The sequence below is a fragment of the Megalobrama amblycephala genome, linkage group LG1, assembly GCF_018812025.1.
Source record: "Megalobrama amblycephala isolate DHTTF-2021 linkage group LG1, ASM1881202v1, whole genome shotgun sequence".
In the NCBI taxonomy this organism is placed as follows: Eukaryota; Metazoa; Chordata; class Actinopteri; order Cypriniformes; family Xenocyprididae; genus Megalobrama; species Megalobrama amblycephala.
This window is the reverse complement of record NC_063044.1, coordinates 63,312,674-63,327,602: the sequence shown is the minus strand read 5'-3', so window position 1 is coordinate 63,327,602 and position 14,929 is coordinate 63,312,674. Positions and strand designations below refer to the sequence as shown.

Here is a 14,929-nt window from a genome sequence, read left to right as displayed (position 1 = left end):
TTTATGCATTTGTAACCAATTCAGACGCATCTTCTACCACCTCTGCAGTGCAAATATGCATTTAGTTTTCAATGATTTCATTTGATGGGTAAACAAACAGCTCTGTATAGTGTCTTATTCCAATTATTCATTGATTAAAAACAAGTCATTTCTTAGGCGGTAATGTGGATTTTTATGAATGTAAGGAGTGCTGGTGTGGTCTTGGTTTTGTCCTGGGGCCTGTTTCATAAAACAAGTTTACCGGATAATCCAGGTTTATTTCAGTAAGTCTGGTTTATTGTCAGTAGATTTGGTTCAAAATAATCAGACTAACTGAAATAAGCCAAGCTTATTTGGTAAACTTGTTTTATGAAACGGGAACCTGGTCTCAACACACATTGGTCTTGGTCTCAGATTAGGTGGTCTTAACTAAACACTACATAACAGGCTGAATTTGCTTAAAGCTAAAGGAAACCCAATCTGTTATTTTGTTTTACTTGATTTTATAATAGGATAAATGTAGTCTATTTAATTTATAGAATATTGCTTTAAAAAAATAAAAAGGTAGGCTAATGATGTCAGTTGTATTGTGATTTAAAACCATATTCAGACATTTTTCAACTTTCATAGAAAATTAAATTGCTTATATGTGGTTTGACTTTTTTTTTTTTTGGCGTTTAAGGACTTACTATATGTTTGGAAAAGTTACTTTATAAGTTTCAGGCCCCATTTTGTACCCTTTTGGTGGAAGGTAGCTGCATTTCTATCATGACTTGAAGGTCATAGAGGCAGGCAGGTATCAAACACATGTCAAGTTTGATGGAAAAAGTGCTCTTTATTAAAAGAACTTTTAAGATGTACCATTAAAAAAAAACAAAAAAAAAAAAAAAAAAAAAAACACCAAACAGATCAAAGTCAACACTTGGTCAAAGCTACAATTTAAAATTCACCATCACAAGCATATCAGTTCCTCTGAACAGGTGCTCGTTCTGCAGGGCCCACCACATGCTACACGAGAGCAGTGTGCCTGTCAAAACTCTCCGCTTCACGAGTCCCTGGACCGGGAGCTTCACTCAGCCTCCTCCCGCTCATCTGATCCTGAGGCGGAGGTTCATGAAGTCACTCCTTCTGCAGCCCAGCGCCCGTTTCCCGCAGAGACACCGGTGGTCGGTTGCCAGTTATAGCCGTCCGATAGAATCTACAAGACAAATATGATTATTCAATTAATATTATTTTTTACCCTTCAATGTTAACGTGGAAAGAGATGTTCACACGCACCTCCTCTGAGTCACGCTTTGGATTTCTTCTCCGCGTTCTGGAGTTTCTCCACTATTTTGCGCTCGTGTCCCGCGGGGTTCTGTCTGTTCGTGTTGCAGCTCGCCTCCTTCTTCGTCCTGCCTTTGCGACTAGTGCACTCTGTAGTTAACACAGAAGACAAGTCAGTGAACAAGGATGAGTTTAAACTGAGAACCAACAGACATTAGGAAGAAAGTCGAGCATAAACGAACGCCAGATACCCTCAAATACTCTCAAAAGTGTAAATAAAAAACTTCATAAAAGTTTAATAGGGTAATAATGATTGCTGCTACTACTAAAAACAACAAAGCTATTTGAAAACCTACCGGTATAACGGTCTGTTAAGTTATAATATTCATATTCATCGAAGTAGCGGTCCTCAAAGGTGGTCGGTTCAATGTTTTTCACGTCAACGTGGTTACTCATTTTGACAGTGAAGAGCGAAACTCGAACTTCAAGAGCAACAGTGGATAAGGACGAACTGAAAAGCTAGAAAATATGCGAAGTTCAGTTGTGGAGCTGTCTAAAGACGTCTTCTTTCTTGTCCTCGGTTGTTTACAAGCCTGTAAGTCGGCCGTTTTTAAAGACGTCGCTCCGCCTTGGTTTCCTCCAGCTCCCCGCCTGTGGATGGGGTCCACATGACCAGAAGAAAAGTTGCATCAGACGTGAGTTAATGTTTGATCAGTAGACCTCGCCTACTGCCAGACAGGATGTCCTTCAGAGCAGATGACATTGTTTTTGTTTTGACTTCTACTTTTGTTTTATATTTTCACTTGATAAAGTTCTCAAAACTTAGACTTTTTATTTAGGAAATCAAAATAACACATTTTTAAAATTTTCAGTTAGGCCTCGTCTAACTTCCCTACTTTCATTAAACTTTCTCCATCTCTCTGAGTGTATTTGCTTATATCTGATAAAGATTAGATTAATTCAGTTAATGTTTGTCTCTCTCTGTTATTTACACCTGGCTTTGTGTTCAGACTTCTCACGTCCCTCTGTGGACTGTGACCCGTTAACCCGCTTCTCTGTTTTCAAGGAAATAATTTTACACATTTATCTTTAGGGAGTATGCAAGGCTCATTTCAATAGCCTTTTGTGTGAATGTCTATTTACATTTTCTTTTAGTTTGCTGGAGATCTACTCCAGATGATTAGGTTTGTCAAAACAGTAGCCTATTATAGGGAAAATTGTCTTTGTATTGCACGTGCTGGTAAAAACAGCAGAAGAAATGTCTTTTGTCTTCATTGTAGTGTGATTTTGGCTAGATTCACAGTGTCCTATCCTCTCTAATTCAGTTTATTCTCTGTGCTCGTGCGCCTAATAGCTATACAGACGCACTGAACGTGTGTGTAACCATGCATAACAAACTGCATACAGTGGGTTCTGTCATCAGCACTGAAGATCATAGGATGCAATCTGCCACAATTGGCAAAATCCACATCCTCCACTGGCAAAGCGAAGCCTAATCTATCTCTCAAGATTCTTTGCAGTCCGGCTACAAGCTGTTTTGTTCCTTGCCTTCAGGCGAGCGTTATTGCACCGTCAAAGCAAAGACTAGCAGACTAAATATTCCACCTCACTGCAGTTCATAGACTAAATAACACTTGGTCAAGGTTTTTTGCTGGTTAGCATGGCCTAATGCCTGATGTCATAAACCAGATTCAGAGGGCACAACAGCTGTTCAAAAGGCAAAATAAGTTAAGACTTTTGAACTTGTTATTCATCAAATAGTCCTGAATAAATAAGATTTCCACAAAAATATTGAACAGCACAACTGATTTCAACATTGATAATAATCAGAAATGTTTCTTGAGCATCATATTAGAATGATTTCTGAAGGATCATGTGACACTGAAGACTGGAGTAATGATGCTAAAAATTCAGCTTTGATCACAGGAATAAATGACATTTTGAAATATAAACAGTTCACAGTTTTAATAACTAAAAATGGACTGAATTTTGTAATTAAATAAAAGATTAGAATTTATAATAAATATAAAGATAAACTTTTCTAGTCATTCAGCTTATTTATATGGTCTGTTAATATGCATAATGTATTTGTTTTACATTTTTTCTGACATGCTTTGTTTTTGCACTCCATTGTTCACGCACATAAAGTGCTTTAGTCATTCCAGTGGAATTTGGCAGAGGTCTGTTTTATGGCTGAGTGCTGTGGATATTTTTGGGCAATGTCGACGTTCATTTACAGTAAGACTCCTGTGGTTCTGTGCTGTTGTAATGACAGAGTACGAGTGCAACAGATTCAGTTTTTCTACTGTGCTCAGATATTCCAAGACATAGTCTTTAGTTACGTGAGTGTATGAGCTACGTGAGAAATGAGGGAAGCGAATACTTTGCAAAAGATTGCACAACTTCCAAAGCCATAAACAATATTGAATATAGCACATGAGTAAAACACAATGTACTACAGTGTGTTTTTCTCTTTTTTCTTTCTCTCTAATCATAGTGCTCTTCATCATCAGAGTTGATTCTATGTTTTCTCTCATAAAACAAAACCTTTTTTCTCAGTAATCTCTTTCATTTTTTGCTCTTTCAGTACACACTCTTCTCTTTCCCTGTTTTGCCTTGCCTTGTTTGCCTTGGCTCTCAAATTAATATCATGTGAGAGTGCAGCGTTCTGTACAGTAAATATTTACAAAGTTATTGGCTGAGCCAACATGACTTCAGCTATGACAACATAACAAATCTCTCTACTTTTCCTCTTCATTCTTGCCCAGATCAGGATTTTTATGCCAGATAAACCAGCACTTATCTGTCTGTTTTGTTTTTCACCCTGCCTTCAAAGTGTCTGTTGAAAATTAACTCCATATTATCTCATCGTTCACAGCCTTTGTACATAGTAAAGTTCAGGTCAGATATATGAAGGCTTATTACTTTCGAAATGATTTGTCTCTTTTATTTCATCTTTGACTGTTGCTTTTCTCCCATATGGATCTCTTTCCATCCTCACTCTCTCATGATGGTTAAAATATTAAACATAAAACCAAGATAACAATAATGAATAAAAAAAATAAAATAAAATAAAAAAAATACAGTCAAGTCAAGTCACCTTTATTTATATAGCGCTTTTTACAATGCAGATTGTGTCAAAGCAGCTTTACAGTGATAACTGGTACATAATTCTTAAAGAAAATTGTGTTATTGTCCAGCTACAGCAATAATAAAACATTGAATAGCTACATATATAAAAATTAAATATAAAGAAACATTTTAAGAACAACCCCAACGACAGCCTGATCAAAAAGTGTAAATTCTAAATTTAAACTTAACCTTAGTTAAACCTAACTAGCCAAATATGTAGGTTAATATGATGATAATGATGAAGATAACCTATCATTTGTGGCACATTATCTTAGGCTATGTAATGTGCCTTAAATTCAATAATAGTGGCGATATATTGAAGTAACAGTAAGATATATTTTAGAAATATCCATTTATCAATATGATTAACCATTAATAGTAGACTAATTATTTGTCACTCTAAAACATTGACAAAGTCCACAGTAGTTCTTTTTCAATAAGGCGTTTTGAAAACATGCCATGAAGTTTGTCCCGTCAATGTTTCCGTACGAGGCCTAGCTACAGAGCTAACCAGTCAATGCAAAGCGAAAACAAACCTTAAAATTAGTTAAGGAAAGCAAAAGTTTAATAAATAAATGTTTTTCGATCATAGTTCGTGTACTAGCACACACGGTGAATCCGGAGAGCATCGCAAAACTTTGTGTTTGAAGGTGAGATTCACGCTTTTCTTGTTTATCTGTGTGCGCGCGGAGGGTGTGAACTGAGATCTATCCAATCCATGGCGCTCTATGATGTATGTGGATTTGAGCTAAATAAAACACCTAAATCAAACCTACATGCATTGTTATTAGAATTATTGCATTATAGCAACATTATCTGTGCTTTGAACATTGTGCGTGGTGATGCTGTATGTTTTAATTAAACTGTAAAAACGTGATTTTGTGAAACAATGAAAAACACACATAAATGCATACATAAACACTAAACACACATAATTCTAACTGAAATAACTTTTTTTTTTCTTGCAGATACAATGGCTTTAGTGTCAGCAGACACCAAAATCGCAGAGTTGCTGAATGAACTGCATCAGCTGATAAAGCAAACTCAGGTAAGCACTAGAACTGTTTCTCATGCATGATCACTGTAGTTTGGGTTTATATGCTTTGGGAAACACTCTTTGCCTGCACCCAGTGTTTATACTCTAACCTCCCTTAAAAACACAGGAAGAGCGATCAAGAAGTGAGCACAACCTTCTCAACATCCAGAAAACACATGAAAGGATGCAGACAGAAAATAAGAGTAAGGCATGATTTCCTATTGCATTGTCTAAAATGAGAACTTTTTAACTTTTTTGTATATTTGAATCTTAATTCTTGTCTGATACCTCTGTTCCATAGTAAAACTACTCATATCTTCCTCCTCAGCTTCTCCATATTATAGGACAAAGCTGAGGGGTCTTTACACTACAGCTAAAGCTGATGCAGAGGCTGAATGTGGGTAAGTTGACGTGAATAAATGTTGCTGCATTTGGTTTCCCTTGTAGCACCACTTAACTTTAATGCAAAGGATGCATTTTCACTGTAAGAAATACTTAAAGATCACAAGATGATTCATCGGATGATCTGTTCCTGACATTATGTGTTTCAGTGTTGACTATTTGTTTTTCATTTAAACAGAAACATCTTGTGGTTACTGGTTATATAGCCCCATCTTGTGGTAATTTTGCCCAAAGCTTTAAAATGTCTGCTGACTGGAATTACAGACTTTTTGAACATTATTAACCCTATAAAGCCTATAGTATCATGTTTGATACTCAAATTTCTAAAGACTCCAAATTATCAGCATGATCAAAACTTTGCTAAAGAACCTGCTTTACACAATCTGCTACATACATTTTGCTGACATGTGTTTTTTTTTTTTTTTTTTTGCTGTGAAATATTTACAGATATTTTGTTAGTATTGTTAGTAATATGAACATTTATTGGACTGAAGCAACTTAGGTTTACTTAATAATTCATACTTTTAAATAATTGAAAAATCATGTTAATCATGTTTGAATAATTGAAAAATCATGTTAAAATGTGAGTATTAAATGAGGATTTTGAGGAATGTTTATTTGTACATCTCTCATCAATGTATTGCATTACATTATATATTTTGCCCCTACATCAAAAACTAGAGCTTTGATCATAAAACTAAGCATTTAAATTTACCTTTTAAATAGAAAAAATTTAAATTAAAAATTTAATATTTTAAATAATTTACCTTATTCAGACATTATTGAAAGATGTAGAGTGACAAATAATATCTATATGCTTTTAATGTAAGTAGATCTCATTGATTTACATTACAAGCTAGCAGAATTTCATCTTACTTTTTGGTCATATAAGTATCAGCATATTTTTGCTCAGTTTGGGCCTCTGAATAAAAAAGGTTTTTTTTTCTTCAAGTATGAGCTCCATATTCTTATGTATCATATTTTATACCTGCTGTATCAAATATGAAGCTCAAAAACATTTTTTTTTCTAAAGTTTCAATAAACTGTTTCATTTCAAGATATTATTTTATATGTCAGGCTTTACAGCGTAAATGATTAGATTTATCTGCATCCATCCCACAGTATACTTCGTCTGGCACTTGACAAGATTGCCGAAATTAAATCCCTTTTGGAGGAGAGAAGGATTGGTAAGTCTGGGATGTTAGATTGTAAACTTGTGCATCTGCATGCATTTGGACAGTTGTGGAAGCTAATCGACCTCATCTCTTTCTGCAGCTGCCAGGATGGCAGGAGTGTACAGCGACACCGACCCACCGAGAAAGACCATGCGCAGAGGTGTCCTGATGACCCTGTTACAACAGTCAGCCATGACCCTTCCTCTCTGGATTGGCAAACCTGGCGAGAGGTACCATTCAGAGTCTCCTGCTTTATCTCCTATGTTCTCTTTGTTTTAGAAATGGTCATTTATTCAGTGAATTTTGAGTCAAAATGATTCATTCAATTCTGTCCTTCTCCTTCAGTCCACCGCCACTGTGTGGCGCTATACCAGCAAGCAGTGACTATGTGGCTAAGCAGGGAGACAAGGTGGCGGCACGTGTGAAGGCCGTGGATGGTGATGAACAGTGGATTCTTGCAGAAGTCGTCAGCTACAATCACTCCACCAACAAGTAATCATCTACCAGTTGATCTCCAGTTGATCTGTTTATTTATATTCACCTGTAGCTTTAAAACATGATTGTGTGAAATGATAATGTAACATCATAATGTTATCTTTTATCAGGTATGAAGTGGATGACATTGATGAAGAGGGTAAAGAGTAAGTACAATGCCATTTTTCAATAATTTTCACCCACATCTAAATTGATACATTACTGTTCAAAAGTTTTTTTTTATTCAGCAAATACACATTAATTATCAAAAGTAACAGCAGAGACATTTTATTTACAAAAGACTTCTATTTCAAATAAATGCTGCTCTTTTTGAACTTTCTATTCATCTAAGAGTCCTAAAAAATGCACTATGATCTCCACAAAAAAAAATTAAGCCACACATCTGTTTTCAACATTGATAATAATAAGAATTTTTTTGTTTTTGAGCATCAAATCAGCATATTAGAATGATTTCTGAAGGATCATGTGACACTGAAGACTGGAGTAATGATGCTGAAAAATCAGCTTTGCATCACAGGAATAAGTTACATTTTAAATTGTAATAATACTTCACATTATTACCGTTTTACTGAAATGGCCTTGGTGAAACTTGAGACTTTTTTTTTTTTTTTTTTTTTTTTTCAAAAACATAAAAAAATTCAACCATCCCCAATCTTTTGAACAGAAGTATAATTCCAGGAGTGCTTTAAAACAAACTGCGACCTGTTTGTTGTTCCTCATTTTTTCACTGTTTCATATTCTCTTTTATTCAGGAGACACACGTTGAGTCGGAGAAGAATCATTCCTCTCCCACAGTGGAAAGCAAACCCAGAGACTGACCCGGAGGCTCTGTTCAGTAAAGATCAGCTGGTGCTAGCCCTCTATCCACAGACCACTTGCTTTTACAGAGCTCTGATCCACACGCCGCCACATCGGGTGAGCGGAAACAAGAATGAAAAGAGTTAAACGACTGATTGAAATGTAGGATAAGAGATGCTTATGTTGAAGATGCTATCACTATTTGTAAAGATGCTTCTCTAAACCCTCATGGGATTCATGTTGTTAGTCTGTTAGAATATTTCTTTATTATGGGTTTTATGGCATCACAAGACCAATTATAAATGAGTAGAAGAATAATTTCCATACAATTTGACACATCTCACTTCTTTTCCAGCCCCAGGATGACTACTCCGTTCTGTTTGAGGATACATCTTACGCCGATGGCTATTCTCCACCTCTCAACGTCGCCCAGCGATATGTAGTGGCCTGCAAAGAGAACAAAAAGAAGTGACAGAAATATGCAATAATGGGACATTATTTGCAAAAACACCCTGCATGATTGTTGTGATTAAAAACAGGATATTGAGCATCCATTCTGTTTTTATGTGCTTTTACCACACTTTTTCTGTTACCATGTATATACTGTTGGTAATGTTTTATACTACATCTTTTGTATGATGTTTTTGTGGATCTTGATGCAAAGAGACCAACTGCAAGTGAATTGTGCTAAAGTAATAAACCCTTTACACGTGAATGAAAGGCACACAAATCTATTGTCTGTAATTTATATTGGCAAAGTGATACACGTTTTTAAATGTTAAAAATGGATCTTTAAAAGGGCTATAATGCCACACATATCCAGGGCTGCAAATCATACTTGCGTTTGTTTTCTCATATTCATTTTGAATATTTTATTACATCCTTGTTCCTCGTGATGCGTTAGATTTTTGAAAATGAAAATTACACCAATCCTGATACAACTGTATTTGCTTTATAAACACAAATGATCGGCTTGCGCCCAGACAGCAACATAGTGTTGGCCCATATCCGGCCCACATCTGGTACATGTGGATTACACGCGGACCAGATGTGGGCCGGATCTGGGCCAACACTATGTTGCTGTCAGGGATGTGCTATTCAACTTACGGAACGAACACGGCGGCAGTTCCGTTTTTTCCGTAAGTAGAATAGGGAAGGCGTAGTAGGACATACAGCGTAAACGTTTTGAAGAATACGGAAAGCGGAAGCACGTGCAAGCCGATAATTTGTGTTTATAAAGCATATACAGTTGTATTTTTGTAGAAAATGACCGATTGTTTCTCTAGATAAGACCCTTATTCCTCGTCTGGTATCGTTTAAAGCCCTTTGAAGCTGCACTGAAACTGTAAATTTTGACCTTCAACCATCTGGGCTCCATTAAAGTCCACTATAAGGAGAAAAATCCTGGAATGTTTTAATCAAAACCCTTAATTTCTTTTCGACTGAAGAAAGAAAGACATGGACATCTTGAATGACATGGGGGTGAGTAAATTATCAGGAAAATTTTATTTGAAAGTGAACTAATCCTTCAAGTAATTTCCGTCTTATTTTCTGTTTTAAAGTTATATAAATCACCCTACCCTACTAAATTTTAAATATTCACCTCTTCAATATAAGAACGAAGCGTTCAAATGGGTGAGAATATGTAATAAAATACACACTACGCAGTGAGAGTAACCAGCCTGGCTATGTGATGTCACGACGACTCGACTAGAACGCGCACGGTCGGGAGTGAGCGCGCGGAAACGGGCTATGGCTGAAATGGTAAGATAAAATATATTGAATAACATTTATTCTGGATTACATTTAAAGAGTTATTATTGCTACTCTGTACTTTTTACATGGAGACAACGTTTGAACAGTTATTACCAGAAAACTATCTGAATATTTACTCTCTAACTGTCCTGTTGTGCAATAGCACGCTGGCTAATCAGTTGTCATATAGATGAATGTGACGTTAACAATAACATAGAAAGAGTGAACCACTTTCAGTGGTTTTATTCAAGTAAATCTGCAAGTTTTAGCCTCATGTTTGCTGCACTTACAGAGAAGTTACAACAACATTATTTAGTACTGGTTTTAGATTGTATACGTTCATATTTACATTAAAAAACCCTAAATTCACTTACCTCAGCCGCATTTGGAGTTATTAATAATGCTCAGGTCCTTTAAACATTGTGTTATCAGATTTACCGAGCAGTTTCGATATCTGTATTCAGTGCAAGAACAAACACATTTGTTATTTCGCGAACCTAAATCTGTAACCTAAATCTATTTCAATCTATAGAGACCCAAAATGAGATAATATGGGAAACATGTTGCCTTGTTCTCCTTATTCCAGGTAACGTTATCAGACAGTGACGGGGATGCGAGTGTTCCTGTATCAGACCCTCCAAAACAACATCCTCCCAAACGCCGCCGCATCATCGACGCCTCATCCATCACAAACGTGCCTGTTTACTCCAACAAGGTGGGTGTATCTTGCCTGCTTACTGTCAAAGTCATTGATTACTGGAAATAATATAGTTCATGACCTTTACCACATGTTTTATAATACGGCTAGATGTGGTGCAAGGTGCAAAAATCGACTAAAAGGTGATTCACGTGTTATGTTATTGTGTTTTAGGTTAACCGCTCCTTAAATCTGAATCCGAAAACCTTCAAAAACACCAGTCTCACAGGTATCACAACTTACAGACCACTGTTAATGGTGCTTATGTATTCAAGGAAATCACTTTATACACTAACGTTCAAAAATTTGGGTTGAGTTTTTTTTAAAAACTTTCTATTGATCAAAGAATCAAGAAAGGATCACTATTAAAAATAAAATCAAGCAGCATAACTGTTCTCAGCTATGATATTGAAAGAAATGGCTCTTGAGCACCAGTTCATCATATCACAATAATTTCTGAAGGATCATGTGACACTGAAGACTGGAGTATTGATGCTGAAAATTCAGCTTTGCCATCACAGGAATAAATTACATTTTAAAATATATTAAAATAGAAAACAGTTCTTTTAAAATGTAAAAATACGTAAAAATTACTGTTACAGTTCTTTTAAAATGTAAAAATCACAATATTACTGTTTTACTGTATATTTTGATCAGATAAATGCAGTGTTAATGATCATAAGAGATTACTTTCAAAAACATTAAAGGTCCCATTTTTCGTGGTTTTTTGAAGCTTTGATTGTGTTTATAGTGTGCAATATAACATGTGTTCATGTTTCGCGTGTAAAAAAACACAGTATTTTTCACATAATTTACTTATCTGTATACCGCTGTTTCCACGGTCATAAAAACGGGCTGATGACTTCCTTGTTCTATGAAGTCCCTCCTTCAGAAATACGTAACGAGTTCTGATTGTGCCAGCGGTTCCTGTGTTGTGATTCGACAGCAGTTTAGCGAACCTTGCCCGGAAAGGTCACGCCTCTTACCATAACGTGGAGATGCACACGCTCAGTGTTATTGTAAACATGTCTTTAATTTTACCCGACGACATGGCGACAAACACACTCTACAAACGCAACTCTTGTGTATTCCTGTGGGCGGAGGTTAGTCAAAAAACTGTTTTATAAATATAAAATATCTCGCTTGGCATTGAACTTTGAGCTTTAAAATTTTACAGATTTTATTTATACTCTAACAACAACATTACACACTAACTAAAGTTTGAAACATGGGATCACGAAGAACGGGACCTTTAAAAAATCTTACCAACCCCAAACTCTTACTTGTAGACTCTTTACAATGGATATTTATCGTTTTGTTAGTAGAAGTAATCCAATGGCATCCTCACTGTTTTTATTTACCATACTAGATGAGGAAAAGGGTGGTCCTCTTTGGTCTCCTTCCCCACCACGTGCAGAGAAACGGCCAATCAGCATTGATTTGAGTGGCTCAGAGGAGGAGCCAGAACAGAGTGAAGCTCAGTAAGTACTGACTTTAGTGTTTACCTCGGGAAATAAAAAGTGAGTAATTATGACCTTGAAGATAAATGTTAATTGTTTTTGTGACAACATCAAAATGAATCATATGCTGCATTCACGCCATGTCGTAATTACTGTAATTTTGAGATGATAGCACATGACATTCTACTCTGAGCTGTTGGAATTATGTGTTTCTAAATTAATCTGCAGCAGTCAGGTGGTAAAGCTGTCAAGTGGTTCAAGTCGGAGTTGTAATTATGAGTTCTATGAAGACGTGGACGCTTTTTACAAGTTGGAATCTCGTAATAACAGTATTTACCACATGAGGTGAATGTACCTATAACCAGGTCAATTGACCCTTCGGCAGGAGTTTGATTGACAGGCGATCTAACCAATCATAACGCCAAATCTGCCATTTTGTCCGACAAAGCAGTCAGGGGAGTTAGCAGATTAACGTAGATGAACTTGAAAAATGATGTCTTTCCGCGATTGAAACAACATTCCTTCTGATGTTCATTCATGTTTATTTGATGCGATAAATGAACTAGTCAGAAGAGATGATCGGTTCACGAGCCGCTTGAACTGAGACACTACAGCGATCTGTCACAACACATTAAAGAGCCACAAAATGGTATTTATTGTTTAAACTTCTTTAAAAATGACAAAATTTGAGACTTTGTTTCATATCAAAAGTAACTCTGTCTTGTCTGTCGAAGCGTTATCAGTGTCCTCTTTGCTCCGCGATGTATTTTTTACTGCGTGAGAACATGAAGTGTGGCGAGAGACCGGCATGGCTTGTCGGACATAGCAACAGTAACTAAAAGGGGCGGGCCTTTGCAAACAGTCAATTAATCAGCTGACTGATTAGCTGTGTCCTTTCATCTAACCATCTTTCTCAACTTCAGGGAAATCCTTCGTTCTCCCTCTCCACCCCCACCACCATGCAGTCCACCAGTGAAACGGAGCAGACGAGCAAATCAGAAAATCCGGTGAGTGACATCAAATGAATAGCAATATTAGAAGTAACGAAATGAACACCTAGTAAGGCCAGAGATGAGTGAACATGTTTGACATTCTCTTGTTCTCCATCTCTGTACTAGAGAAATCAACAGGAAACTGGATGCGATCGGCTCTCTTGTGTGTCTGTCTCCTGAGCCCCAAGAACCTGTCACTGAGTACAGAAACTCTCCATCTCCTGTCAATGACTATGACGACGATGATGACATCATCATCATTTCTTCTGGCAGCAAACGGAAAAGAAGACTTCCCCCGAATACTGAAGGCAGAGACTCTGCGCGAGAAATTTCGCTAAAATTCCGCTGCCGAACAGAGTTGTACAAAATCCCGATACTCTCTGTAGGTGGAATAAACATGTTTGTTTACTTCGAAAGTTATTTGAGCCATATTTGTTTGTTATATAAAATGTATATAAACATAGTTACCTTTTTATTTAAGCTGGCAAATTAATGTTTTCATATTTGACTTGGACTGTCATTAAATGTAGGTGTTTTTCGATTGCAGACGGCTCCTTTGAGAAAAGCTGTGGAGCAGCTGGCCATCAAACTCAATGTCACACCCAGCCAAATTCTGTTATTAAAGAAAGATATCGATCTTCCTATTCACTCGTCCGTCAGTGAGCTGGGTCTCGGCATAGCTGACATTATTGGTAATGGAAAACAGTGGGAATTTTGAGCTGAATTCATTAGCATGCATTACGGTGCATTTATTCCATTGTTTTGTAATGGATCCTTTTGAATGTTTTAAATGAAAACATTCTATAAATGGCACATCCTGCAACCTTCATGCAACTCCTTTTTGTCTCTTCCAGATTGTGTAGTAACAGAGAATAAACAAGAAGAGAGTGACAAACGTGATTTCATTACTGTGCGCCTGCAAGGCAAAGAGAAAGCGTCTGTGCAGGAGTATTCCATACAAAAGGTCCATGTCTTTTTGGATGTTCTTCTTGCGCTTTGTGCACCTTGAGTTTCTGTAAAGGAAATGGTGCTCAACTATTATTGTTCTTTTCTCTTTTTTTTTTTTAAAGGATGCTCCTCTAGGGTCCATCCTGTCTCAGTATGTCTCTGGTTTGGCTGCCAGTGCTAGATGGAAGGCTAAATTCCTCTTTGATGGGTCAAGGGTCACACATGATCAGACACCAGCTGAACTAGAGATGGAGGATGGTGACGTCATTGAAGTCTGGTCCTGAACGTTGGCAACTATCGATGTTGTTGGGAGTTTTGTACTTTTACAGCACCATTGTATGCAAGGAGGAAGAAAAAGATTTGTAAAGGATGTCAGATGTTTGTTTAGACCTCATCACTTGTGCTGAATAACAGACCACTGACAAATATTTTTGTAGGTTTCATGAACAGCATTCATTTGACTTATGTTTGAGGACATGCAAAAACAATATAAAATCCATTTTACATTGTGTATATACAACAGATTTATTTAAAAGTTGATTTTTTTTAATGAAAATAATTTACTTGATTGAAAGGAATATAATAAAAGGACAAATTTGTAAGATGTTTCTGTTGTATGCAGTACTTGTGTCGCTGGAATTGGTTTTTTACTATTTATTAAAAACTTAGACACAATATCACACCAATTTATGTCAAATAATTACATTTATAATTTGAAAGAAATCACTTAAACAATTACAGCTGTTACCTATAAAAACGAAGTCAACGTCACATGCAGAAGTAGCTGTAAATAA

General features: G+C 36.5%; 3 protein-coding genes and 1 long non-coding RNA gene across 7 annotated transcripts in view; 2 read left to right on the top strand and 2 right to left on the bottom strand.

Annotated features, from left to right (window-relative positions):
* Positions 1-9,013, top strand: part of sgf29 (SAGA complex associated factor 29) — a 33,097-nt gene extending 24,084 nt beyond the window's left edge. For 2 of the 4 annotated variants that reach the window (XM_048208423.1, XM_048208430.1), the window contains 9 exons: positions 5,346-5,425; positions 5,541-5,616; positions 5,742-5,814; positions 6,938-7,002; positions 7,091-7,220; positions 7,336-7,482; positions 7,596-7,631; positions 8,238-8,400; positions 8,639-9,013. In XM_048208423.1, the coding sequence (XP_048064380.1) occupies positions 5,351-5,425; positions 5,541-5,616; positions 5,742-5,814; positions 6,938-7,002; positions 7,091-7,220; positions 7,336-7,482; positions 7,596-7,631; positions 8,238-8,400; positions 8,639-8,755 (882 nt within the window). In that variant the 5' untranslated portion in view covers positions 5,346-5,350 and the 3' untranslated portion in view covers positions 8,756-9,013. Of the gene's footprint in view, positions 1-1,807; positions 1,941-4,838; positions 5,028-5,345; positions 5,426-5,540; positions 5,617-5,741; positions 5,815-6,937; positions 7,003-7,090; positions 7,221-7,335; positions 7,483-7,595; positions 7,632-8,237; positions 8,401-8,638 lie in introns of those variants that run through there. The other 2 variants (XM_048208439.1, XM_048208415.1) reach the window with 2 other exon arrangements.
* nupr1b (nuclear protein 1b) lies at positions 795-1,848 on the bottom strand. The gene is made up of 3 exons (XM_048208479.1): positions 1,602-1,848; positions 1,258-1,395; positions 795-1,177 (listed from the first exon to the last, which is right to left on the bottom strand). The coding sequence occupies exons 1-2, from the start codon at positions 1,699-1,701 to the stop codon at positions 1,268-1,270; spliced, it is 228 nt and encodes a 75-aa protein (XP_048064436.1). The 5' UTR covers positions 1,702-1,848; the 3' UTR covers positions 795-1,177; positions 1,258-1,267.
* Positions 7,498-10,599, bottom strand: LOC125279022. The gene is made up of 2 exons (XR_007187297.1): positions 10,413-10,599; positions 7,498-8,730 (listed from the first exon to the last, which is right to left on the bottom strand). It is a non-coding gene; the product is annotated as an uncharacterized LOC125279022 (long non-coding RNA).
* Positions 9,913-14,741, top strand: LOC125278958 (nuclear factor of activated T cells 2 interacting protein). The gene is made up of 9 exons (XM_048208403.1): positions 9,913-10,047; positions 10,625-10,753; positions 10,910-10,964; positions 12,105-12,216; positions 13,119-13,202; positions 13,314-13,569; positions 13,735-13,879; positions 14,042-14,151; positions 14,258-14,741. Exons 1-9 carry the CDS (start codon positions 10,036-10,038, stop codon positions 14,417-14,419), a joined length of 1,065 nt encoding a protein of 354 aa, XP_048064360.1. The 5' UTR covers positions 9,913-10,035; the 3' UTR covers positions 14,420-14,741.
* The last annotated feature ends 188 nt before the right edge of the window (positions 14,742-14,929 follow it).